Here is a 27,146-nt window from a genome sequence, read left to right as displayed (position 1 = left end):
TTGTCTCCGCTGCTCCTCCATCATGCTCCACCACCTCCACCTCCTCCTTCTCCTCCTCCACCTCCTCCTCCTCCTCCTAGTCACTCGGCAAGTGTACACCGCGATCGTTGGCTCGCCTGCCTAGCCTGCCTGCCTGCCTGCCTGGGTTCCGGCCGATCGGAAGGCTTCTGGTAGCCGCGGCGTACGCGATCCTGGTGCCCGCCACTCTCTGCCGATCTCGCGCGCGTCCCATCGATCCACGCACGGATCGTGTGAAAGTGCTTCCGCGTTGTGCTCCATCTCGATACCCTGTTTCCCCGTTAAACGGGGTGTGTTGTACGCGGGGATACGAGTGTGCTGTGCGCCGTCGTTGCCTCTTGTGGCCGTGCTACGCTTCCAGTGAACAGTAGGCCTGAGATGACCCGGTGAATCGAGTGAACCAGCTCTCGTTGCTGACGCGCGACGAGCTAGGTGACTGGGATCCGTAGAAATTGTGATATGGGCCAAAAGTACGACTCGTGATGTACATGGTAACTAGAGTGCAAGATACGAGTAATGCGTCGGAGCAAGGTGCAACCGAGTTCGCGAGTTCCTTATGAAGACACTGAAAGTTCACTTGAGTAATTTGCCTCGAGACTGGAAACGCAAATGCCGTGTAATAGTCAATTGAACCTAATCGTTGCCATTTGCCATTGATCAGTGATAGCGATTAATCGAAGAGGAACGAGTGTCCAGCTCGTTCCATGCGCGGCAAGCAACAAGCCTTGTCGCAACATCAACAGAATCCGGAAGAATCGGCACAGCTGGGTAGCTCGGGCAACGTGCAGCAACCAGGGGGACACCTGGAGACGTTGGTCCACGTCGGCAAGGAGGTCGCGGGCGTGAAGACGAGGCCGACGACACCCGTCCTGGCGAACGACGGAGGGGGTGGCTTCTGGCTGGCCACAGTGGCCGCGGGGGCAGGTGCCCCAGCCGGGCTGCCCCCGCACGGGACCCATCACCCAACCATGGATCCAACATGCGGATCCGCCGAGACTGGCTTCATCAACAGCCAACCGTCCATGGCCGAATTTATGACCGCGTTGCCGCAGATAACTGGCGACGGTAGTCTTCAACATTCCCCGGGAACCGGAGGATCCATCAGTCCTGGCTCCCATCATCCTGGCTACCATACGATGATGGACCCTCACGGTGTCGCCGATCCGTCTGTCAACGTGCCCGAGTACCCGTGGATGAAGGAGAAGAAGACCACGAGGAAGAGTAACCAGCAAGGTAAGGTTCAGTGATCGAAATTTGGTAAACATTAATGTTTTAGTTGATTTGCATAGCTAGCGATAAGAGGCTAAAGATAAAATGAAAAATGAAGTCATTAAGTCGTTAAGTTAAAGTTCTTAACTTCGACTATAGCAATTTCAAAGACTTCAGAAATGAGCAGCATAAATGTTAATTAGCGCGATAATTCAGAAGTTGAATTCTAACTGAGCTGTTTACTTTGAAAATCTAGAATATTGCTGTTAAAATATCTACATATAATCTATGCTAATGTTGAAAATAGCATAACTATTATAAAAGGAATTGAAAATAAATTGTACTGAAACCTCCAGACCAATAGTCTACAAAATAGCAACAGTCAAAGACTCTAAAAACCCATGCCTTAATCATTAATTACCCTCATGGACCATTACACATCGTTCCATCTCCATTCGCAACCCCTTCAACAGAGCTCGAACCGGAAACCAATCGAGTCCAGAGAATGCCCCATTCGTAAAGCAACGTGCAGACGGTAATCATTCTTCAGCGTGTAAGTCGCATCACCGCAGACCCCACACGATAATTCTTCAGGGGCTGGTACGGTGCAAAGGTTTCTCTCGTAGCGCCGCGGGGGTGAGACGAGTATTCGAGTCAATTAACGCGAGCTCTTGGATTCAAGGGTGTCCGTTGATGGCGTTAGTTAGGCCACGGTAGCGTATCGGTTGTCCAGCGACACATTGTGGCTCACCACAGGGTGCCCGATGCCAACCGAGTTCAGCCGACGGCTAATGACACTTTGCAGCCACTCCTTTTCCTCGAGGAAGCATAGCATCTGGGCCTCGTCACGTGCGAAAACCGCGCGTTTCCCAAACCTCTGGTAAACATTTGCCGGCAAATTATGATGTATCGTTGCGAGCGAAGCGCGGACAATCGATAGACCGATGGCCAACACATGCGGGCCCACCGAAACCCTTTCAACCACGATGAATTATTGTCTTCCGGGGATGAATTGAGATCCTGGAGAATTTCGAGTCTCCGCCTGACCAGAAGGGCTTTTCACCATTCGTTCTGGTTTCGAATTTCCTCTTATGTCCGGCTTTCACTTTGGCTATCCCGAGGATGTTTCTGATTTCATTATGTTAAATTTTCTCCAAATTCTGATTCCTATTTGAATCCTTATTTTCTCGATATTTTTAACTTCGTGTCGTGTTCATATTTTGAACAGAACTCAAAGAAATAAATTGCCATCGAATAAAGCTCCTTCTGATGACCGATGCAATTTCCTGTTAAGACACGCGACTTGTATCGTGTAACCGGAAATGAAGTAGGCAATAACTCGGTTATCACGTCTACATAAAACATTGACAGTGTTGATCGTAATTGACTCAGTGTCACAATATCATTCCGGTAATTAACGAATTGCAAAATATGCTCGTTTCTTTAGCGCTTTACACGGTAAAGCGGCTGTAACGTTGAGTACTAATTGAATTACTCGGAAGCAATTTAATAATACGTTCTAGCATTAAGTATCATGTGATATTCCAGCAATTCTGACTTTTAAATAGAAGACCATACTTCAACCTTTGATGTATCCCAATTTTTGTTATAAATCATTTTTCATGAACCTAATCATGAAAACACCCTTCTAAAGAACAGAAGCGACAAGTAGTGGCATGTGGAAAGAGGAAGACAGCGATCGTTTTCCAGCAACTTGTTGGCTATTGTCGGCCCATCGAGGACCAATAAATCTGCGGCAGAGGTCCGTGGCACGCTCGGCTCGACGCAAGGTCGTGGCTGGCAATAGGATCGAGAAGGGTGGGCAAGTTTATGGGCCACTAGGGCCGACGATTGCCCACCCATACACGTCGCTTTCCATTTATCTCGACCCGTTTACACGGTGTCGTCCGTCTACAAACAGGATCCACGTTATCTGTGGAAAGTCGCGGACGGATTCGCGTTGGTCGCGCGCGGGACACGTCCGGAAGATTAAGTGTTTGGCACGAAGGTTAACCAGCCGTTGGCCAGGCGGTAACACGCGGAATCATCTGTAAATTGAGCCCAGGACCAACGGGCGAGTGCGTCGGGACGGCCATAATTCACCCGCTCCTCTCGCTACGATGCTCTCTTTGCTCTACTCTGTCCACCTTTTGCCTTCGACCCTGTATCATCGCTACTGGAACATCACTATCTTATACGAGAATTTTAACCCTCTACTAAATTATCTGTACTTGAGAAAAATAAATTCTTCTACCTAGGTATTCACGTATCTGTTTCTTTCAATTCCAAAAACAATTGCATAAGTATCATCAGTATCGTCGCGTTAATATTAATTGAGAAGAAGGGGATGAAACGGGTGGAAACAAGCAAGTGTCGTAGGGGTGCAAAAGATAACACGTTTCCGTGAGGAGGGTGTAAGCAGGGCAGCAAGGAGATAGCAAGGAGGATAATGATAATCCAGCCTCTAGCCCAGTCCTATCCCAAGGGATGCAGGGATTAATTGACACATCGGCGTTTCGTTGGAGTCTTCCGGGCTGGCGCCTCCGCTTTGCTAGCTGGCGACGTGACTGATGAGACGCCTCGAACAAGCCATCGTGAAAAACACTCCTGGATTGGTGGCTTTTTTTGCCAGATCCGGCAAGAATTACCCAGCAAACCATCGGTTACCGTTCTACGATCCCTTCCTCTCGCGCCCTGTTCCTTGCCAAATTGTAACTCGTCTAATCAAACGTCGCCCCAACCCACGCTCCCGATCCCGGTCCCGGTCGTGCTACGACTGGAAACACAACGGCTGCCGAGAGGACACGTCGATGTTACAGATTCGAATTTAATGCCCGAGATATCGCGAACAGAAGGGGTTGCCGCGAGAAGACGTGTCACGTCTTACACGGAAATTTTCCGGGGAGTTTGGGACACCCTGCTAATTGAAATTTTCGCATGAATCCTCGAAGGAAAGATGAATGGTTCCAGGACGTTTTGTGGAATGATGGAATCGTTTATAGAGGGTGTTTCTGGTAACGATAGTTACGATTTGCCAAAAAGAGCTATCTTCAATTATACATACGAACATCGGAATAAAACTAAAATACCTTTTGCTTGTGAGAAAATCTGAAAGATAGAGCAATAGAAATGGTAACCAACCAAAGATCTCTGAACGAAGCCAAACGAGATTCCCGTCGATTTCTTGATAAAGGTGATTGAACGATTAGGAGTCTACCCTTGAAAGAAGAGCACGGTTGGCAACGAAAAGAGCATCTAATTTAAAGATTCATTGGCAAGTAAATCCGCGGCGAATTAGAGATAACTCTCCTAGGAAATCCCAGCTACCGAGCTCCTTAGAAGCCGCTTCGTTTGCTCGTCGACAGGAAGGGTGGAAAAGGAAAGAAAGATAGAGAAGCGAAGGGGTGTCCTTAAGACTATGATATCGTCGGGAAACGTATTTAACTCGGGATAAAGTACACGTTCGAGAAAAGAACGCGTTTCGTTGAGAACGGTTTCGAAAAAAATATGTGTCTCGACATTTATTTAAATTATTCTACATCGATGGAATAAGAAATATTTAAAAAAGAAAGAAAATGAAAACGAGGAACATCAAACTGTATGATGCAAACATAACAAGTTTGAAGTATCGCGAAAAGATTACGTTTCTCAGCGATTCTGACCCTCGTTTCTTGGCAAGCATCTGGAAGAAGAGAGTACAACATTACGCATTCCACATTATCTCCACCCCCGGCGCGACAAACGGGGTGAAACATGCGTTTTGCATCCGCACGAGCGTGTTACGAAGCGGACGAAGCGTGCTCAAATAATAAACACGGTATAACAAATTGATAATCCGGAACCCCATAATCGTACGCATATTTCGGCCGGGAATCTGTGGCCCGACACTAAAAGAAGTTTCCACGCTCGTTGTTGCGCCAAATGGGCCGCTATAAAAGTTTGGGGTGCTTTCCACCCCTCTTCTTCCTTTCCGATTCCGTCTACCCTCTCTTCTCCTCGATTCTAGCACATCGAACCTTCGCTCGCAGATTTCGTTTCGATTCAGAATAAATTAAGAAGCGTGAGACAATTAATTAACGATGCTGGGTTTAACGAGAGAAAATTTTTAAATGTAAAAATTCTAAAATGCAAAGTCTCTGTAATATACCAGTTCGCTTATAGTACTGTGAAACTATGATTCATGGCGATCCTAGAAACCCCGATGTAACTGGTGAAATTTAGCGAAAGCGTAGCCACAGTTGCTCGCATTAACACGATCAAAGGCGAGAGACCGAACGAAAGCGAGCGAGGAACGTTCAAAATCAACCATCTAGAGAAAGATTCTGCCTCGAGAGAGTAAGGCACCATTTAAGACAAAGGTTTCATTTATTCATCAAAGAAGAAAACGACTCGCGTCCTCGTTTTTTATGAACACAACTCCCTTCACGGGATCCATACACCTATTCTGATTTTACGACTGACTAGAAGGAACAAAAACCACACCGAGAATCATATTCACCACCGTTCGCTCGTGCAAACGAAAATATGGACGATTCCTAGATACGACGTCGTTGTTCCCTACCCTGGAACGTTTCCATGAAATTATTATTGAGCCTGACAATCGCGGTTTGTCTCACTTTGCGGCCGATTTGCATACGCCTCGCGGAAAAATTCTCTGCTGTACGAGCATCCCTCTTTTCTATCCCCCGAGGACAATCAGAAATTCATATGACGCTTTTGTTCACGAGTTATCCTTGTATTCTACTTCAAAATGGAAGATACATCTCTTTTTTTAAGGAATTAAAAATCATTCCCTTAGAAGGTGCAATAAAAATCCAATAGCCCTGATGAAAAACCGAAGCAAGTTCAAGGTAATTAACCGGAGATAGTGTTGCTAAGTAAACAATTAATAATTTGTTTCCATTGTCGCGTCGAGGCGAGTTATCCGTGTCGCCCATGCTCATCCATCATAGTTCTCGTTCCCTTTGCCCTTTTCCACCACACGAGCTCGCAGTTTCTCTCACTTTTTCCACTCGTATTTTCCGTACTACTTCGCGAAAACCTGCCAACGGTTAAACGGTTTATAAACAGTCCCAGTTCGGCAATTTATTAGCCGCCGCTCGCGAAGGGTTGCAACCCTGGAATTGTGCCTCCCACTCTCCACAGTCAGATTCTTTATCTTTGTCCTCAATTTCATTCTAACGTGTAACCTACATAATGTAATTTCTGACAATTTTGTAAGAAGACTGTGAATTTAAATATTATATTTCTCGTGTCGAAAGGGGTTGAAATCCACGCTGCGCAAAGTTCAGTTAACATAAACATCCTCGACGGAAAGCAAAACGGGAAAACAATTCCGTGCATCGTTCTGTATCGCGCAAATGGCCTGCGAGGCGAAGGAATCGCAAGGAATCGCAATCTCTGCGGCAAATCGAGTTTTTTTTCCGCGCGCGTTTCCGCAGACGAGGCAGCGTAGCAAACATCGACGGCGATATCAGCTCCGTTCTTTTTGTCGTTACGCCAAGTTTCTCCGTCTCTTTCCCTCCTGAGACCCTCATCGTTCTCGCGAACCGTCGCTCCTGAGACTCTCGTTTTATATTAAAAATGAACTGTCGCTTCCACTGACGACACGGACGGGTATTTGACTGTACTGCCGCTTTTATTTGATAAATCGCAGGACGACCTCCGCTTTCGGTCATCTGAATTTCTAATGCATTATTTTCCCTTCCGACGACGGGCTACGTTGGATTGCGAGGGTGAAACAGCCAACAACGCGGGGTGGCTGGGGATACTGAATCGAGGGATTCCTCCTTCCACAGAAATCCCCGCCATCGTATAGTGTCCTGCACGATCGACACGTATTTCATCGGCGATCAGTCATACCGTTCAGGATTTTTAAATTAGAAATTGATCCTTAATCGATGTCTATGATAACCATAGCAAGTTTCCAAGAAAATTAACTTGGTTTGGCCTCGAACCAAATGGGTAGAATCGTAACGATTACAAAGTTAGCAAGAAGAATAAGAGAAGCGGTGGTGGAATAATACCTTCATTTAAGGGTGTAACGGAGGGGTAATCGAGAAAATGGCGTGTCCCCCTGGTGGGATCAACGAAAACCTGTTGCCCATGGCGGGCCTCACAACGCGATAAAAAGTTTCCGACTACACGGTAGCAGCAGCCGCGGTTGCGTTTCTTCAACAGTTTAGCTTCATAATGCAAAGTCGCCAGTCATTCGACGATCAAAGTGTTCGCGCCTCCTCTGACCCCCTCTGTGTTACGACGCTCTTTCAAAAGGCTCTCTGTTGGCTTCTGTGATGGCTGTTTGATTCGTCACCGGAGGCGGATGCAGGACGTTGACACGAGGAAACACCAAAGACAGCTACCTGGATGATAGCTGGACTTTCTTTGTCCACTTGAAAGTGGCGATCAAGGGTTTCAGGGGGTGGATCTTCTCGTTTTCCTATGAATTCTTTAAATCGCCATAACCGTGACATTTTTAGTGACCTTTCTCCATTTCCTTATAACGGCGCAGACCCTCGAACGAATTCAAGAAAAGTCAGGGCTGAAGGGTAATTGCGCCCGGTGATAATGAAATTACGAAACCTCCCGGCCCCCTTTTTATCCCGTCACTCTGTACGATGCTCGATGTTGCATGACTCTTCACTGGTGGCCTGACATTTTCTAAACAGACCGGTTCTCGCCTTCTGGATTCGCCCGTCGCCAATGACAGACTCGGCGAGATCTTTCAACGTGCTACCACTGCGACCGTCTGCTAATTACCCCAGACGAAACCCCCCGCGCCTCGCCATTCACCCTTCTCTATCTTCTTCCTCCTTTTAAAGCTTCCAGCGTGAAAGAAAGGACTTTTCTAGAGTAAGAAGGCTAATGTCCTATAACCGTGGAATGATAGAGCCAGGTCAATCGTGACACGTGATTCCTTCCCCCATATACCCATTTTACACCGGGTATTGTACACTTGGCGAATGGTTGTTAAGTTAATTTTAAAACTTAGTCGAGAATTTCTGACCACGAAGATGACTTTTTTCCTCCAAGAGATTTTCCTCTTCGGTTGCCTTTGTACGAGTGCTTCGTATTCATCTTGCGGTTCGCCAAGGGTTCAACGCGACTGCTTCCGTGTTTTTTCGTCACGCGTCGTTAAGGGGAGAGACGATTCCACGTGTTCGTAGGACAACTTTTAGGCGAATCACTCTTTGTTTGTTCAAAAGTTTCGCGCCAGTCCTTTTTCTCGTCAGAGTATTTTTATACTAGGATCTTTTTAAAGTGTCCGAACGCACGAAAGAAGTCAATGTACCTTCTTTATATTTTTAATCATCACGATGGTTAGCTGCTTTGTGTTTTTTGAAAGAAACGTAAAACGCGTTTCTGGGAAAGAGTTGCACGAGACGGAGGCGTTTGGTATTTCGAAAGAGATTGAAGGGGTGGAGGTGCGATTCGAGGAACGAATCGGCTCGTTCGAGCGAAGGGTTGCTCGAGTTTACTTCGTGGGATGGAAACACGTAGGTGGAGGTAGAGGATAGGGTATGCATGGCGGCGGAGAGTCCAGTAGCGATCATCAATCAGAAAGGCAGTCAGCCGTCCGTCCGTCGGTCGGCCGGCTGGTCAGCCACATCCAACGTGTACGGAGTTTCGCGCTCGGTAAGGCATCCACCTACGAATTCACCCAGTCATGCTTCGGCTACCGGACCCTGACAATCGATCCAACTGCGCTCTGTTACACGACTTCTCTTACAATTCTTCTCTCCTCTTAATACAGAATTTACAGAGGCGATCGAACCGATCGAGATAACCTTTTCCTTTCTACTCTGTCACTCTTGCGACTAACTTTGATTAGTAGCGTTTGAGTAATGTTTCGAATAAAAAAATTTCATACATCAGCAAAAAGTGTTTACATAAAAGATTCTATCTATTCTGCAAACTCTCGCTATACGTTCATCCATTTTATGATCGAGGGAACTTTAAATCACAAACAGTGACATAAACAGCTTTACACAGTCGTTACGTAATTGCGTAAGCGTGGAAGACACATGCGTGCAGTCCATTATCGATTATCGCTGCGAATGCTGCGATATCATCGGGTCGATGTTAAAATAATGAATTGGAATAAGCAGAAGACGGGACAAGGTATCAAAGTGATGAAACGTGACTGGACGAAAATCGTACTTTCATCGTGTTTTCCTGGATAACACCCCTCTGCGCGGACCGTAGGATAACGATTTCCACTTTCCTCCTATCGTTATCCCTTAACGCTATGTATCAAAAATTAGTCTGGAGAAAGCTTCGAGTATTATTGTAAGGTTCTGAACCTTTCAAACTAAATTTTGCAATAATTTTTGAATGTGGAGCAAAAGCGCAGGATGCAGCAGTGAGAGAAACAGAACGCTATTTAACTCCTAATCGAGCAGAATACTCGTACGGATGACCTGGCACGACCTAACCGAAGGAGCAGTTACAAGGAAAAGGGATCCACTTCCTCCCTGAGGCGAGCCAACTCCTCGATCCTCCCCCGTTTGCCCACTTCCTTTCATTCGGGGCAATATTTCTTTTCGCGAGTCCCCTCGCAGTGTCCTTTATCTAACAAGGAGCAAATCATTTCCCTATTATTTGCTCGCTATCGCACTCTTTCCCGCTCCTTTTCCTCCTTCACGAACCTGTCTCTTTTCTCTCGTTCCTCTTCTCTTTGCCACACTCTTCTCCTTTATCGCCTCGTTTCTCCTCTAACTGTATTTTTTGGAGAACGTCCAAAGTCTATTCATCCTTCTCACTGGTCGTTTTCGGACCCAAGGTACGAAAACTTCTGCCTTCTGGTTTACTCCCTTGGTTTCATTTATTTTCTTATTTCTTCTTTTTCGGTGTAGTGAAAAATGTATCTTCTTTATTTTTGGTTCAACTTTCCTTCAAATTTCTATTTGTATTGAGAAAGGTTTAATGACTATGTAAAGTAGCGGAGACTGATGAGTACTCAATCTTCATCGCACTCAACAAATCATTCGGAGGTCAGTAAACTCGCTGATGCCACCAAAAAGCAGTAAGCGCCACTTGTTTCTCGAAATTACGAGACCGATCGTAAGTCTTAAAACGTGACTGGCTTCCCAACTGTGGAAAGAGCGGGGGATAAAAAAAGAGATCCAGAATCGTGTAAGGAAAAGGGAAAAGGGTACGCAGGTTGCAGTTAAATAAAACCGACAAAAATCATCCCTGGAGGGTTGAAAGGGTCGTTTTTGGCACGAAGACGCACCGGGGCGAAAACGCTCAGACGGGCGCCATGTGTATAATAATGTTAAAGAATGTTAAATGCGGGGAGGGTTTCGAGGACCCAGGCCGCATACATTAGTTGTTAACAATGCTATAAAGGACACTCGGCCCTTGTCTCACCCTGTACCCACCCTCGGCACCCAGCGACCAGATTTACGACCGCTCCTTTCCGCGCGATTCTTATGTAATACTCCTCCGCGACATCGTGAGGGTAAACAGCCCCGGGGCGAAGAATCGAGTATGAATGAAAATATTATTTTAAGTTGCTGGTACATCTGCTTGGGGAAAGAATAAAATAAAACAATTCATACGCTTAGAAATTAACAAGGACGAAGAAAAAACCCTTTTCTCTCTGAAAGAAAATTCCAACGCCCCTGTTTGAAAACGAAACCGCATCCACCTTTCAGCTATTTATTATCAACCGAGCGTCTGCCTTCGAAGTTCGCGTACGGGGTGTTAAGGGGAGTAATTTAATCGTAATTAAGTACCTACACGCTCGCCTCTAAGTACATAAAGTTTACACGAACGAGCCGCCACTCTCGGTACGACCGTCGGACTGGACTAAAGGGGTGGCCAGTGGTCGGTTTAAACAATTATCACAAGGGTTGCAGCTTGCACGAGTTGACAAGGGTGATAAGTTATAGCGAGTAGGGTTGCTTAGGAAATGCTGGCTGGTCAAGAGACGCCCACCTCTCCCCCGCCACGATGAATTACATCTATTACGGTAATGCAACTCTTCTTCGATTCAACTTTTTTCATTTCAATTCAACGAAACGACGCCTCGCGCAATTTGCGTTGTTCGTTCAACAGAGAAATGTAATTAGCCCCGGGAAATGTAATTACGAATAGGCGAGGTTGCGTTCAATTTTATTCGCTAAACCGCGCCTGCCGGCTACCCTTTCGCCGGATATCCGTTCATTTATTCTTTGGATACCATATTTTTTAATCAGTTTTAAAATTCATTAGCTCTTTGATGGCTTTCTTTAGGGGAGATTAAAGACGCGAGTGAATAATTATGAAAGTCCTATAACAGAACTGGCTTAGATTACGAATCAATCTTTTCTATTTCTTTTTGTAATTCTTCCATCCGCCACGCGTCACTCCAATTAACCGTTATCGTTTGTAATCCAATATCTCAATATCACGAGTTAATTCACGAACGATCGAAGAGCATCGGCTTAATCGGCGCTAATTGGTCGAACGTTTCCCATCGCGTCGATGAGCGATCGTCGAAGCCGCGTAATCATCGCATCACCTATACAATCCTCCTTTTATTATTCCCATCTCGATGACAAGCCCAGGAAATTTTACACGTGCATCCAACTTATTACCTGGCAGATTCTCACCTGTGTGTCGTCAGAGAAAGTGAAGTCTCGTGTACGATACGTGACGAGCGATCGATACCCTTCGTAATTAGGTGTTCGTCAGCTGACTAACCTGCTCGCACCACAGGAAGCAAAGATCAAAATCAGCCTCCATCCTTCGAAAGCTCGTTTTGCATTCATCATTTCCACTAATCAACCGTTCGATCGTTAAATATTGATTCAAGTCAGCAGACGTGTTTCTGTCGTTTTGTTTGTACACTTCGGGCTGCTTTTTATCGTTTTTTGTTTAGAAAAATAGGATACTTATCAAGTATATTATCCATCGCATATTTAAAACTGTTTTTTATAAAAATAAAAATTCAAAGAAAAATTAAATTTTTCCTACTAAGAGTTGAAGAAATGGACCCTTTGAAAAATGTAAATTTTAAGATACAACATTCTCTGAATCTCTCGCTCAAAGGAATTTCTATCCCGTTGCACAGGGGTATTCACAAAACAAGGTCCGAAGCATGGTTCATTAATCGCGTTACGTTGAATTATTGCGTTGCCCGTAATAAATCGACAGGACTCCTTCCGATTATTCGCGTGGCAAAGAAACGCTATAACCAGCTGAACGGCGCGTTGTTGACTCTAAATATGAATCAACCGAACGAGAAGTGACGTTTACGTGCCGCGACGATAAATTAACCAATATCACGAGCTACCTTTAATTAGACCCGATCCACACGCGCCTCTACCGTTATTGATTGCCTGGAATTTCTTCGCTGATATTTCGGACACGATATGTATCTCCGGTCTCTATACAACATTTATTAGAGCGAATTTAAATTGTACCATCTAAAAACTGCCTGAAGAAAGGAATCGTTGCCCTAATTGGCGGCGTTTAGGTTCGTTTCGAAGGTTGTATCGAAAAGTATAAGGGTGGAAAGGTTCGTAGAGACGAAGGGTGGTCGGTACGCAAAACGGGAGTGGTCTCAGGGGGATGAAAAGCGCCATCTTTCCATTAGACGCGAGATTGATTTTGCGAGAGCTCCTTTCCGTAACAGGCCGACAGTGTAGCTTGATGCTCGAGCGCTAATGTGATTAAAATAATCCGACGATAATCAAAATACAAAGGGCCGCCCAATTTCTAACCCCCCTCGTAATACCATTAAGACTCGCCGCGGCATCCGGAGGAAAAAATAATCCTTCCCTTTACGAGCGGATAATCGCGCGTTCTCGAACGATTATTAATTAGGGTTGCTGTTACCTTCGATTTTTTCTTCCTTTTTTTTTTTTTTTTTTTACTGCTTCCTGACTTCTGGGGTTTTTTAATTGTGTTGGATTAAAATTTCGAAGTGGAAATTTTAGTCCTTTGTTGAGCTTATTTAAGGGACGATGAACGATTATTTTAACTTAAATTTTATAAAAATTTTTTCCACGTTTCGTATTGCATTCTGACGCGATCAACCCCCAAAAGTTACTCGGTGTTCTTGTCCCGTGACGTCGTCGATTCACCCCTCGCCGTTTCTCCCGTTTCACCTGAGGGATCGGAAACTCGTAGGCGGATAAAAAGTTTATTTTAATCTATACAAATTTTAAATCCTCCTCGGCTGGTCACCCCCCTTTCACCCTGGTGTAAAGTGTCGCGACGGAAAATAAGAACTGCCACCCCCTCGACTTAGCTTTTATTCGTTTCGTTCCACTTCGATATTCTTACAAAACTTTCATTCGATGTTGTATAAATACTAATCTTCGAAATTACCGTAACTAAATCCACAGTTTCCTCACGTTCATAAAAATCCTTGAACCGTTAAGTTATGGTTCGTTGTAATTTCTTAGCATTAACTTTCACTGCCCTGTCACCCGTATCTGGGTGACCCATGAATGTCCACGTGAGTGAAGCAATCTCACTCGCTTATAAATAATCTTACTAAGCACTTGGAAAGTACATGCATAATAGATGAAGCAGAAATATTTCTAAAATAACAGAGTACATTTGTTAAAAACGAAATGATTGGCTGGCAAGACTTTCAGCGAATTTTAACGATGCAATCAATGTGTCAAACGTTCTCTAACGGGGAAGGGAAAAAGAAAATTATAAGAACTCGTTCGCGACAGTGTTAAAGTGACCAAGAGACCCGTAGCTACCGATTCGAAACGTTCACCTGGCCACGGATGCGGACGCATGATCGATCGCGTCCATTCGTCAGAATTTTTATTATCGTTCGCGAAAGCAGACAGAGGCGACGGTAATATCTGACAGCCGTGGATACACTGCTAGAAACATCACTTGCCCGTAATCCAAGCGATTTGTACGAGTCGTCCTCGAGCCGGTATCTAATTACAGGTACGCGGTTATTCTAATCGTGGCTGCCAGAAGGGACAGCGGAACGCTGCACGATCAATTTTACCTTCGCTCCTTCTTTTTCTTTTTTTTTTTTTTTTTTTACTATATTTTACGTGTACCTACGTACTCTTTGGAACATGATTCGGTGATATATCTTGAAATAAAGAACTTTGTTCGTAATTATGTAAAATAAAGTATGCATACATAATATTACTCGACACATTCATCTTTATAACGTATGTCAACGTAATTACCAAAAAGTTCATTGATAAAGGATTATATTAGTTTTCTTGCTAACAATGGTAGAAGAAACATCCTGTGATTACAGTTCAGCGGTCTTATAAAAATGCATGAACGTCGCGCGAGGCCTTGTACCTCGACCGCGTTAATTACATCTAAAGGATTTATCGCGAGTTAGAGCCTGGGATCGGAAAAATGTACGCGTCAAGAAGGATCTGGACGCCGGTGTTTTGATTCATTGCCAGCCGCGAGGTGAATTGCTGGTTACACCGTGGGTTCATTTTTCGATTCTATCGCCGTCGTCACGATAACAAATCTCTGCTCGCGACTGCTTATGTTATGCACGGAAATTCAACAATCACGCAACGACCACGTAACAATACTATGGATCTTGACCACCCAGCGACAACTACAGCATTTTCATTTTCAAATTTTTTAAAAAATCAGCTCACAGTTATCTATTCATAGTGAAATTCAATTTCTTTCGAAAATAAGAAATTTACGTTAACCCGTGTAGACCGTCTAAAGTGTTTTCTGAAAAATTCGTTTCACGAAGAATAGAAGTACGAAGAAAAGAAGCGATCGCGCAAGTCTGGTAAGAAAGAAGAAAGAGGAAAAGGAGGTGGTTGGGAGGCGAGAAGGTAGCTGGAAGGTAGAAACGTGGAGTCGGAGGTAGCCCGAGGATGCACGCACGGGTCGAAGGTGGTCGCTCCACCCCGATGATTGCAGGTTGCATCGGCACGCCTTCGGACTCCGCTTGGCCAGTGTTGTGCGCGCGCGCGCGCGCTGACGCACACACGTCCTTCTCTTACTTTCTTCTCTTTTCTTCTTCTTCTTCGGTGCATCCAATTTTCTTGCAAGCAAGGGCCTCTCTCCTCGTCCACGGCCACCATAATTACACGTTGCATGTGGCCAACATGGCCGCCATAGGCAGCTGCAGCGCCACGCTAACTCGCGGCTCTACCTCGCGATCCCGCTCTCCCCCTTCCTTTTTTCACTCATTTCTACCCTTTCATTAATTTTTCGTCGCGGTTTTCCTTTCTTTTCGATCCCTCCCCCTCTTCAACATCCACCGAAAAAGGCAACCACCCTACCTTCTTGCCTTTCGACATTGTTCCTTCCTTTTTCATCGTCCTCCTTATCTCTCGCGATCCCTCTTACCCGTTCGTTCGCCAGCATTTTTTGCCGAATAGAGGCTAGAACGAAACGAAACCACGGCGAGTTATGCTAATACGACCGACAGCTTGAATTCTCGGAAGAAACCTGTTCGCGAAAAATGTGAGGGGGCACAGGAGGAGGAAGGCGGAGGAGGGGGCGAGATACACGAACCGCAGGAAGTCGGTAATAACAAGGTACGCCCTGTCGTTACGTACTTCTTGCATACGGTTTATAGAGAGGATTATGGCGAGGAGACATCACGCGTGTGCTATGCTGAACTCTTGCTTTTAATGAACGGAAGGGGGTCCGTAATGAAAGCGACTCGTACGCTGTATGTACAAAAGGAAAGACGTTGATCCTGATACAGGTTAGAATTCTTGGTAATTCTAAGTGGCTAGAGGCGTTACTGACGTTGCTGCTCTGATGAAGATAGTATCTACAGCCAGAGAAAGAATCCTCAACAACTGTGGGATTCAACCTTGAATTTTTCATCATATACTATTGAATCGTCTACAATTCACAATCTAATGAATTTTCAATTTATTAACCTTACAATTTGGGGTAATTGTGACGGTTAATATTAAATTTCAAATTTCTTCGCAAGACCAAGGACGAGCGATCGTTGATGACGAGCATGGTTCCTGGAAATCCACCTAACGATCGAAGAATTATTCATGGCTTGATGACGGGGTACGCGTCGATCGGGTAATTTGTGGCGGATAAATCGTCGGAAGAAACGCAGCAGGCCTAAGGGTGGATCGTCGTGAACCGTTGCTCATTACAGATTTATACGAAGGCGTATCTCGAAAACCGGGAACGAACAAAACTAAACGCGAGCAGAGGGGTGGCAAAGGCTATTCGTCCGTTTTGCTTTTCAGGGCTCCACGGCCCGTACCAGCTATAATCAATTAACGACGCGAAACAAGAACCACCGTTGGTCGACCACTGACCACTACCGGCCACAAAATATTTTCCATCTTCCTGTTCCAGTTACCAACAGCGTGTTGGGATAATTAATTTAGAACCTAAACGTTGGAATTTAAATAAAAACTAATTGGCATGTACAAAGAATGTACATTTAAATCTGGACCATTTCGGGATCTCAAAAGCAGAGCAAAATGATTGAAAGGTTATCGATTAGCATGGGCCACGTTCAATCGGCTATCTACCTGTTTTAAACGAAACACGAACACGGAACCGGCTGTCTCCTCGTTTGTTCCAAAGTCTCGTCACTCATTTTTCATACGTTTACGTCGAAAGAGAGAAGCGGCTAAAGGAGAAGGAAACGATTCTGTTGTTCGCGTCAGTCGATAGAGCGGCTCTTTCCGTCCTTTGTTCTACCCTGCAAGTTTTCTTCCTACGGGCCAGGGGGAAACAAAAGACAAATTACAAAGACGGCCATCATGTGACCCTTCCCACCTGTCTATAGGGAACTGGCCCGCCGAACTAAAGCAACCAAGATCCTTAAACGAAATGGAGAAGAGACTTGGACCAATCTTTAATTTTTCTTTTCCTTTTCCATTGGTGAAGTTCCGGAGAAAAATATATTCAATTAAAATTTAATTTCGATTCCCTGTTCCACAAATTTACTTTATACCATTATCAGTTTTATTAAAATATGATATTGTTCTACGGTTCTAGAATCTATAGTCTCCACAAAGAAAGACATAAAAATCAGTCGAATCGTTCTCGAAGAGAAACGCATCCTGTTATTCCGAGGAGAAGCCGCGAAGCGACGGCCGACGGCTTTTACTCGCTCGACGAATGACGAGCGAGCACAAGCGACTAACAAGTCTACTGTTATTTTAATAATGGTGCCTAGCCTCGAACTCTATATCCAAGATTTTGTCCTACCGATTCTATTTTAAATCCTAAGAGAATCATCCATCTCGACCGACAAACCAGCCAATTCATTATTGGATCTGGAAGTCTCAATCCTACGCTAATTAATATTCTTTATCTATCTTTCTTTTTTTATTATTGCTAGTTTGGTAGAAAATGGGTTATACAATAATTTATACACGTCTATAAATCCCCTAGAATGATTGACAGTATACGATGATCTTAAAAACCAAGGTGCTCAGTCAAGCTGAACCAGAGACCCTTGAAGAGATTGAAATATTCGAAAATACGAGATCTATTTCGGTGGCGCGTGTACCTCGACGCGAGCATCGACCTGTCAGTCGGCGCTCTTCATTCCAAGACTTCAAAAGCTGACAGTTTGTCAGCCCTTGGCCAGTCGAGGGAAGAACGAGAGGCTCGCAACTATCGACCATGATATTTTTGCGTCGAGTAAGAACGGCCAGTACAAAGCAGCAATACCTGATACTATTTTCGTCCGTCGACGAATCGTTACAGAAAGTATCGTGTCTCCTCTTCTTCGTTCAGGACTTTGACACTAATCGCTTTATTTACACTCCCCGACCAGACACTGTTTACCCTAACCCCGATATGAATTTTGAAAATTGTTTTGATGGAAAAATTTTGTGAGAAAAATGAAAATAAATTTGGAATACTGAAATTTCAATTAAAAACTAGAGAATTCATTCTCCAAAGAAATTGTTAATTCAACGTTAATCAATTGACTAATTTGCCGAAAAATTTCTCGGTAAATTGAATGCAAAATCATTTACAAAATACTCCTTTATATGAATTTAAAGGATAATTCCTAAATTCATTCCTTTAACAACAGTTGAACGACACTAACTACCGCTTACACCATCGTTGAATCAGTAGACGTGTCTCTCATTGTTCGATATTTTTTTTTTTCAGAAAAAAAGTAAGAAAAGGCTAAATGGCAACGGAAGACGGAACTACCATTAACGTTAAAAAGATAATTCCAAGGTGTTTGAAAAATAAGATATAAAAATGGTGACAAGCGATAAATCATTCCTTTTGTGAGAATCCAGCAACTGCTTTAAGCAACATTGTCTTATTTTAATTTCCGTCAGACAGAAGAGGGGATTACATCATCGATGACTAATATATTCCTTGGGTGGTAGAAAGGACAAGAAAAGGAATCACTTCGGGAGACGTGCAAGTCTGCTTGTTATTTGTTTTCACGATTTAGGACGACGTTTAGTTGTGGCGTGTAACAAAACTCGCGTGTAACATTTGTCTGAAGCCCGCGCGCGCACACACACACACACGTACATATTGTGTACGGCATCATTTATTTCTGGTGTCTGAAAAACCATTCGCAGTGCAAAAGGTTAATAGCTTTCGCCTCGGTAGTTTATATCAGTAATTTCTTGTCCATCGTTTCGTCATTATCATCCTTCCTTTTTTTCTTTCTCTATTCTATAATACTTTCGACATTCTCGTCGCTTCGTGAACTTTTGCTCGCTCTGTTGACGCAACAATAAAGATTTGCAAGTAACTGAATTCTAAATTATAGCCCGAGATTCGAGAAACGTTTACTTCTTGATGAAAGAATCATCGAGTGTATCATTTGCAAGGAGTCGTTTGAAAAAGATTAGGTGAAGTGCATTAAATGCGAAGGTTGAGCACCCATTGAAAATATTAATTAATTTGAAGTTAAATCCTTTCAATTTCAAAGACAATAATTTCACGATTATCCTCTCCACGTGTATGGATGAAACATTTTCATGAAAACGGATGCTGAAATCCTTGTCTGTCTTCGCGAGCTTGCAACGGGCCACACCATAATTATTGAAACCGAATGGCTGTCGAGAGGGTTGTTGGAAGGGGGAAATGATGATAGGGGAAGAGAGAGAGAGAGAAGGGGGTGAACAAGCGTGCAGAAAAGAGAGAGGGTGGCGTGCTCGAAACTCGGCAAATCCAGCGCGTGGGCTTTTCAGAGGATAAGGGTAGCTAGGGGGCGAGAGATGGAAGTTTCGCGTGATTGACGTGGGCCTCATCAGCATTTCGGTCTCGCGATTGGCTGGACGGACCTGTCAATCAACCGATATTCCACGCCTATTGCTTGTGTCTCGTACCGGTGTACTCTGTCGTCCCTTTTCCGAAGGGATGATTCCCGTCGACCATGATACATTTGAAAATTTCACTAAATAGATACTTGAAAAAATTATCAAAAAAAACCTTTCGTAAACCTAAGATACGCAAAGGCGTTGTAACTTCTAAATCCAAACCCAGCCAGCAGTAAAATAGAAACCTCGAAGCAATTTGCTTCGCCAAAACGAACCCCATTAACAAAAAGCAATCAGTCTTCCGTCGACGACGTGTCGTTCGACGCATCAGTGACTGTCTTCTTCGAGGAACAACGATTCAATCGCTCAACATTGAATTTCCCGGACAATCGGTCGTCTTCGACCTCCCATAGACCGATCATCCCACCTGGACGCCCTAATACGGTGTTCCCGAGGAGCGCAACCGTTGCTCAACCTTTTTCGACGAGTCTCTCGCGTATCAGGTGATGGTACCGAAGGAGAAAAAAAAAGCTGCTGTCGTAGGGGCGAAGAGGGTGCTGCTTCGTTTCGGGAGGGCTGAGATGCTAAACTACCCCATGGCGTGCGAGTGGATCCAAGGGTGGACGAGGGGTGGTTCCATGCTGGGATGAGTAGTCAGGGGTTGAAGAAGTGGAACGAGGACGATGCGAGTCCACGAAAGATAGATAAAAAAAGAAGGGTGGAAGGGTGGTGTGTAGGAAGGTAAAAGGGCGAAGATAGCGAGGAGAGGAAGACGACAGACAAGGGGTGCAGTCTGGCTAAGCCTGCACGTGGAGTTTTCATAGAGTAAAAGAGTGGAGGGTTGAAGGGGGGGGTGGACGAAGCATCGCGTGAGTGACACAGCCCTTATCGATATTTCTATCTTGGGATTTGCCACGGGGATCCGTCGATACTTTGCATCCTATCTGATCGCTTTACAAGCGATGCCCATTGTTTGCATTCTGTCTACTCGCGATCTCTTCGTTTCTTATTTTTTAAATTGTACCAATCAAAATGTTGATAATTAGCTAAGAATAATTAACCTTTGATAGACGAAAGATTTTTAAGCTTGACACAGTACGTGCAAAAAATCAGTACACTCTATTAAGAATGTTTCAACACCGCAGAAGAAAGAAATGCTATTTAATTCATTCTAAATGAAGATAATTAAACGGGATTAAGTATGAACTCGAGATGAAGTTGAAATTTTCGAAGGATCCTTCTGGTGGTGGATAGAAGTACCGGGGTAATTTAAACCACAACAATACCACCTGTCTCCTCGATGAGGAATCGAGCTCACCGCTCGATTCGTTAATTATAACGCTTAAAAGTCAAGGTCGACTTACCTATTAACGCGTCAGGTCTCGACGTTTACCTTCTGCACCCAAGACGTATCCTTGTTCCATCGGCCGTTGCAATAACGGAACGTTGCAGTCGACCATAAATCATCGGCTCCTATGAAATTAGCGGCACTGTTTTCCTGCGAATTCGCCGCTCCCCACCCACCATCTGCAACAGAATTTATACAACTTCAGTGAAACGAGTTTGGCTGAAGTCTGACTTAACATGGCACGCTTCACTGACTTCTCCTTCCTTCTTTTCTGATAAATCACTTTTTCTGATTGAACGTTCCTCGGATCCCATAAAACAAGTAGGTCACGTTGAAAGTTTTGAAAATCCTAGCTGAAAGATCTCGGAATGTTGGTGTTATTTGCAAACCTAGGCTTTCACACCACCACTTCGCATTACCTTGATAAAAATGATTCGAATTCCTATAAACAGCCATTGCAATTATTCTAGCTGTCAAGAAACAATCGCAAGGTGCACAATCAACACCGTGTCCAAGGCGAACCAGTCGCGGTTCGATTTTCATACTATTACTTGAGTTTCATAATCACCAAGAAAAACACACAGGGTAAAAAAAAAAAAAGAAGAAAAATGAAAAGAACGCGAGTTGAATTACAGGAGAGTCAGTCCTTCGACGAAATAAGAAGAAAAAAAAAGAAGAATTGATCCCTGCGAAGGCGTCAAGTTAATAGCCATCGGTTTTTCTCGGCTGAATTTTGCATTAAACCATTGAAATTATTCCCAGGTACGTCGCCGAGGCGCGTGTGCAACAACCGGCGACTTTGATTGAAATATTACCCGCGTCAGAACGGCCTGGTAAAATCCTGTAATTACGATACGCGGCTATTAATGATTGTTTACATCGTTGCAGGGAAAATTACCGGTACGCCTTGACGAGATCTATAATGTCTCGAGGGCACTAGCTTCGAGCTAAGAGATCCATCCACACACCACCATTCCCTTCCTTCGTCCTCTTTACCCTGTCGACCGTCTTCCTCGTTATCTAGCGACAAGTTTCTTACCAGATAATAATTAGGAGATGTTTCGCATCGACACGGAATACCCTCGGCCTGGGAACATGGCCAGAAGTTTCGAAGGAGACCGCCAACTTGACGGTACCACGATGAAACAGGCTACGCGGGGAGGTTGAAACCGGTGCATTGTTCAAAGCACCGCTTCCTTTGCCAGCCCCTAACCCTCTGTTCGCCTAAATGATCATTAATTAAGCGGTTTAATAGCGCAAAAAGACTCGATCGACTCATTCTCTGGAAAGTAGACGTGTCGTTTGGTTACCCTAACTCGCGATCGTGTTTACTCTTCTTTTTTGCTCCTTCCGATTGAATCTCTTAACCCTTTCGCTACTATAGACGCCCAATTTCACGATGAGAATGAGATTTCGTGTATACAAAATTGGCCACAGAGATCGCGTGAACGAAGGTAAAACGAAAACACACCTTGTATTGAAGAGAAACTTTTCTGTTTCGCAGAGAATGGGCTGCCGAGGAGGTTGCGAACAGCATACACGAACACGCAGTTGCTCGAGCTGGAAAAAGAGTTCCACTTCAACAAGTACCTGTGCAGACCTCGAAGAATAGAGATCGCCGCGTCTTTGGACCTCACGGAAAGGCAGGTGAGAAGAAATTCCAAGAACATTGTGGAAGAATCACGATACCCTTTCATCGTTCCTATGTCAAGACCAAAAAATCCGTTTTACCTCGTTTCCAGGTGAAAGTCTGGTTCCAGAACCGACGGATGAAGCACAAACGGCAAACCCTGAGCAAAGAGGACGGCGACGAAAAGGACGGTTCGACGTCCGACGGGATGGAGAAGTCGAAGAGCGAGAAGATGTTGGCGATCGACAGCGAGGAGAAGAAGAGCTGCCACAACTGTGATATCTCGACCGTGAGTGATGTCGGCAGCACGCTGTCAGGCGACGTGACAGAGCTCAATCCGTCTGGTCGTCGAAGCAGTAATAGTAACAATAATAACACACCTACCGCGACGAACAACAACAGCAATCCAGGCTTCAATGCGAACAGTAACGGGGCCAGCAGCGTTGGAAGCACCAACAGTGTCTCCAGTTCCTTCGAGAAGATGATAGCGGACGATGACTCGAGGTCCCAAGACGGTAGCGAGGTGACATCTCCGAGTATGACAGCCAAAAAGTTGCCCTCCGATGTCAGAGTAAAGGTAGAGAGCGGTCATAAAAGTCCGAACCCTGCAAAACAACAAATCTCCGTTAGTAAGAAGTCCCCGTCAGCAAACACCAAGGAACTTTGCGCGGTGACCAGCAACGGTGTCCTCTTAGCAATGCCAGATTCTACCGTCAGCACGCCCGTTCTACCCGGTCAAAATTCTACCAGAAGCTTAACGCCGTCGTCTACGCCAGGAACACCCGTCTCTGTTCAATTGCAACAAGGTAGTCCGCTAGGAATCCAAGCTACCCACGCGGCCTACATGCAAAGACCCAGAAGCTCTCCATCGTCCAGCAGTTCCGTGGCTGCACCAATGATGCACGGGTCCACCAACGCTGGCACCATGTCTCCCCATGCTAGCAGGAACATCACCAGCAATCAGCAGACCCACTTCCAACAACAAACAGTCTACCAATCCACGTCTGCCGTCGATTACAGAAACGGAGTGCCCACCAGGCAGACCGTACCAGCAGCCACGCAGCAGACTCCATCGCAAAACAACTACTGCTCCCGAGATACCTATCAACAGCCCAGGATCTCTTATCCCGGTGAAGTGCACCCGCTCTATGCCAGACAGAACCAGGTGCTGGGCTCCAGGGTAGGACACCACGTCCGCGCTACCACAGGCACAGCGTCCAGGACCATGTACAACGCCAGTATGCAGTTCCATCAACAGCAGAGTCAATACGCCAACACCAGTGGCGAATACAATGGGTATCCGCAGGCGGGGCCTCCTTATCACGCCTCGTATCACAGAGGCATGCAGAGTAACAACGCCTACGGTGCTGGACAAACCTACACCGCCCAGCACGAGCAGACTACCGAAAGCTACATGGCTCCAGGAACCTACGGCTACCCCAGCACCGGCAACTACCACGGGGCCAACGAGAACCTGGCCTCCCATGGCCACGCAGCCGTCTCCGTGCAAACCGGTCAACACTACTACAACGACATTCAACAGCAACAACAGCACCCACAACAGCACACCGCAGAAGGTTACGTGACGCATCAGCCCCCGATGCATCCCAGCTCCACCGACTACAGAGCCGGGAACAAGTGTCACCCGAATGCCTACTACGAGCAGACCAGCCAACTGCACGTCCATCAGGGCGGAGAGGCGTCCAACATTCCAAACAGCTACGTCTCATCGCCTGACCCGTTTCCAGCGCCAGGCATGACCACCACAGCGACGGCCATCGCGGCTGCCACCGCTGCGGTCATCACTCCGCCTGGTAGCGCGGCTCAAGCGGACAGCAACAATGATTCCTACGGAAATTACGGCAACTTTTACGGCGAACCTGTTCACACAGCCGCACCACCACCATCCGCGGATAACAGCAACAGCTCCTCCGACTTCAACTTCTTGACCAACCTAGCGAACGACTTCGCACCGGAGTACTATCAGCTCAGCTGAGTTCACGAGACCGAGAATCCTTGTCAATTGGACTGGAGCGACGAACAGTGTCTATTGAACGCGCTATACTGATCTTTCCTTAGATCGAGAAGAGCTGGTGATCGTTCATTGTGATGTGTACATAGTTGAAAGGGAGGATGGATGGTCGGATCTCTGACTAGTTCTGGAAGACTGGAATGAAGCTGTCTTGTGGATTTTACAAGCAGCAAACAAATTGGCAGCAAGTGCATTGGAAACAGTGATCAGGACACTCTGTTCAGGATGCAAAATGGTGTTACATCTCTTGAATTGAACGTGTACGATTGGAGGGCTACCTTTGCAGACCTGACAAGTGATTTCAAGACTGAAGCTACGACAACGCGTGTGATGTTTGATCGACGCGAAACAACGGGAAGTTTAATCGACGAATTGTCGTTGCAGTTTCGCGTGGATCAATTGGAAGAGAGTCCGACGAAGCGGAACGCTCTCGATGATCCTTGTCCCGGCCGTCGTAATCATCTCCGTCCGTAAACAATGATCACTCGAGGAAGCTCGGTGTGAACCGGCCGGGAAGTGAACTCGAATGGTGCACGATTCGCAGTGGACGTAGCTGAACGAGTGTAAATAATTTCCAGACGAATCGATGGCCGAACTCGCGAGTTGCGAGTGCAGTCTTTCGAAATACCTGCTCCTAGCTGATTTCTTTATTGAAATTTGATGAAAATCAACCGCGAAGAGTTAAAGAAAATTTTCGCGAGGGTGGCTATAAATTCACGAGCAATAATTCCTAGTGAGAGAATCTGTGTACATAAATAGAGCCAGTGAGGGGAAAATTAATTTAACACTTTCGCTACTCGTACGTTTTATATCGAAACCGCGAATAAAATAAATTTATTCCCAAAATTTGGTTTAGAATAAAAAAATGTCTTAACTTAGGTGCTAATTTGCATTGTACACCACCTATGCATTGAAGGAATATTGTCAGCCACAGTAGCGAAAGGGTTAACCGGAAGAATTTTCACGCAAAGGCGAGTGGAGCACAAGTGCAATGCGTTAGTAGTTAACTAAAGACGGAAGATAGTCGTGTAACCGTGTACTGTAAGCAACCAGACTCGCTTGTACCCGCTTCAAAAAGGGGACAGGTTGAAAAATGCACTCGTAACGGCACCTCTCGCGGCGAGAATGTTTCGTGAAAAAAATGACGGAACTTGTCGGCCGTTTGTTTCGCTGTTTCGACGTTGTTCAGGCATTTTTAATGTGCGAGCCAGCCGTTTACGAACGTCGACCAACCATCGGCGCGCTTTTTTAGTTGATACTCTGCAGTGGTAATTTTTAACGTTTATTTTTTACAGTACACCGTAAGACGCGATCTCGTTTCTGCGTTATAGACAAATCATTCTTTTTTTTGTTTTTTTCATTAGCCTCTAAGAGGATTGAAATTTGAACGGAGATCGTCGTCTTGGAAGGAACGATAGGTGATGTACGAGGATAAGCCTCGAATAGCTAGGAACATTTCATTTTCAATATTTAATACACACGATCGTCTGATTTGTATTATATGAAAACGTTTTAGGGAGACACGATCGTTTACACGAGGACACTTCTTTGTATATAACGCGGCGCTTATCGACACATGTACTTAAACACGCAGCGACGTATACACACACACACACAGACACGAACGCATCTTGTATAATTACCAGACCGACTATAAAAAGGGAAAAAGTGAAAAAAAAAAATTGATGGCGATCAATCGCACGTGTATACATTCGATCAACAGCGCAAAATACAGGTCGTATCAAACTTATCAGTGGATTGTTTCATCATCCCTTTCTGACCCGCTCGCAATTTCGTTCCCCCTCGTTCACACGGATTAAACGGTAAAACCGATGATAAGTGGAAATGGAAATGAAAGATAATAAAAGATATCATTATAAAATTAATTTTCAGACTCGTTTACCAATCCTTTTCTTCCCTTATTGTAAATATTAACAATATTAACTGGATTTGACAATTTTAGTTGTCAGTGACGTGAAAATGGAAACGTTATACAGGATCGAGAAATACTTCTGAATTTCATAATAGATCATGGTCGCGCTCAAAGAGAGAGAAGAGAGACCGAAATGTATGTATTTGGATCGGCGTTTTCTACGAGGCCCTTGTCGGCAAAGGAAGCGACGATGATGGATGACTCGAAATATCAGAGCAATCGAACTGAAATATTATTTTTAGCGCGGCCCTCTCGCACCGTGCTGGATCCATATTTTACCGTCGCGATGCGCCGCATTTATCACCCTATTAAAATTGATTTTCGCACGCAAATTGCACGCTGTCGTCGAAAATCGTATCCTTTCTTAAGCGCAACCCCTTCAATGGAGAAACGTTCAAAGTATCTTTGCACGCAAAATAAGATAAAGAAAAGATCACGAATACGTGACACCGCCTTTCATAATAAATCTTTAACCTATTAACCCTGAAGACCAAAGTTCAATACCATGTCAGTCTTATCGTTGAAATTTCTATTCGTTATTAGAAACCTTTCGTGGCAGATCGATGTCCACGTTTGTTCTCCGAGTAATTTACCCCCGAAGTAATACGAAATTGGTGATCCTCGAGACGAGGTACTTGAAACACGGTTATCCCGAGGCGACATTCGAAATAAGAAAAAAGAAGGATCACTAGCCGCGTGTAAACCTGCAGTCTCGCAGGTTCAGTTTCGCGGGAAATCAGAGGCTGTAGGTAGAGGAAGAGAGAATGAAAGAGGAGGGTTCG

At 45.0% G+C, this 27,146-nt stretch overlaps 1 protein-coding gene and 1 long non-coding RNA gene across 2 annotated transcripts in view; one reads left to right on the top strand and one right to left on the bottom strand.

Moving 5' to 3' along the window:
• The window catches only part of LOC117605658 (uncharacterized), a 73,107-nt gene that overhangs the window by 19,947 nt on the left and 26,014 nt on the right, over nt 1-27,146 (bottom strand). Inside the window, exons 3-4 of the long non-coding RNA XR_004581764.2 lie at nt 22,784-23,004; nt 20,786-20,948 (exon numbers count right to left, since the gene is read on the bottom strand). This is a non-coding gene — a long non-coding RNA (uncharacterized LOC117605658). The remainder of the gene's footprint in view (nt 1-20,785; nt 20,949-22,783; nt 23,005-27,146) is intronic.
• On the top strand, nt 105-26,476 carry LOC117605647 (uncharacterized). Its single transcript, XM_034327194.2, has 3 exons — nt 105-1,251; nt 22,274-22,416; nt 22,512-26,476. Exons 1-3 carry the CDS (start codon nt 723-725, stop codon nt 24,393-24,395), a joined length of 2,556 nt encoding a protein of 851 aa, XP_034183085.2. The 5' UTR covers nt 105-722; the 3' UTR covers nt 24,396-26,476.

The sequence above is a fragment of the Osmia lignaria genome, chromosome 14, assembly GCF_051020975.1.
Source record: "Osmia lignaria lignaria isolate PbOS001 chromosome 14, iyOsmLign1, whole genome shotgun sequence".
Lineage (NCBI taxonomy): Eukaryota > Metazoa > Arthropoda > Insecta > Hymenoptera > Megachilidae > Osmia > Osmia lignaria.
Note: the sequence above shows the minus strand (reverse complement) of the source record. Positions and strands in the feature narration are given on the sequence as shown.

What these genes read in the sequence shown, in the direction of transcription:
- LOC117605647 (XM_034327194.2), top strand. Translation starts at nt 723, where the DNA reads ATGCGCGGCAAGCAACAAGCCTTGTCGCAACATCAACAGAATCCGGAA. An exon ending in GAGGAAGAGTAACCAGCAAG is followed by an intron (nt 1,252 to 22,273) that starts GTAAGGTTCAGT and finishes TCTGTTTCGCAG; the next exon opens with AGAATGGGCTGCCGAGGAGG. An exon ending in TGGACCTCACGGAAAGGCAG is followed by an intron (nt 22,417 to 22,511) that starts GTGAGAAGAAAT and finishes CCTCGTTTCCAG; the next exon opens with GTGAAAGTCTGGTTCCAGAA.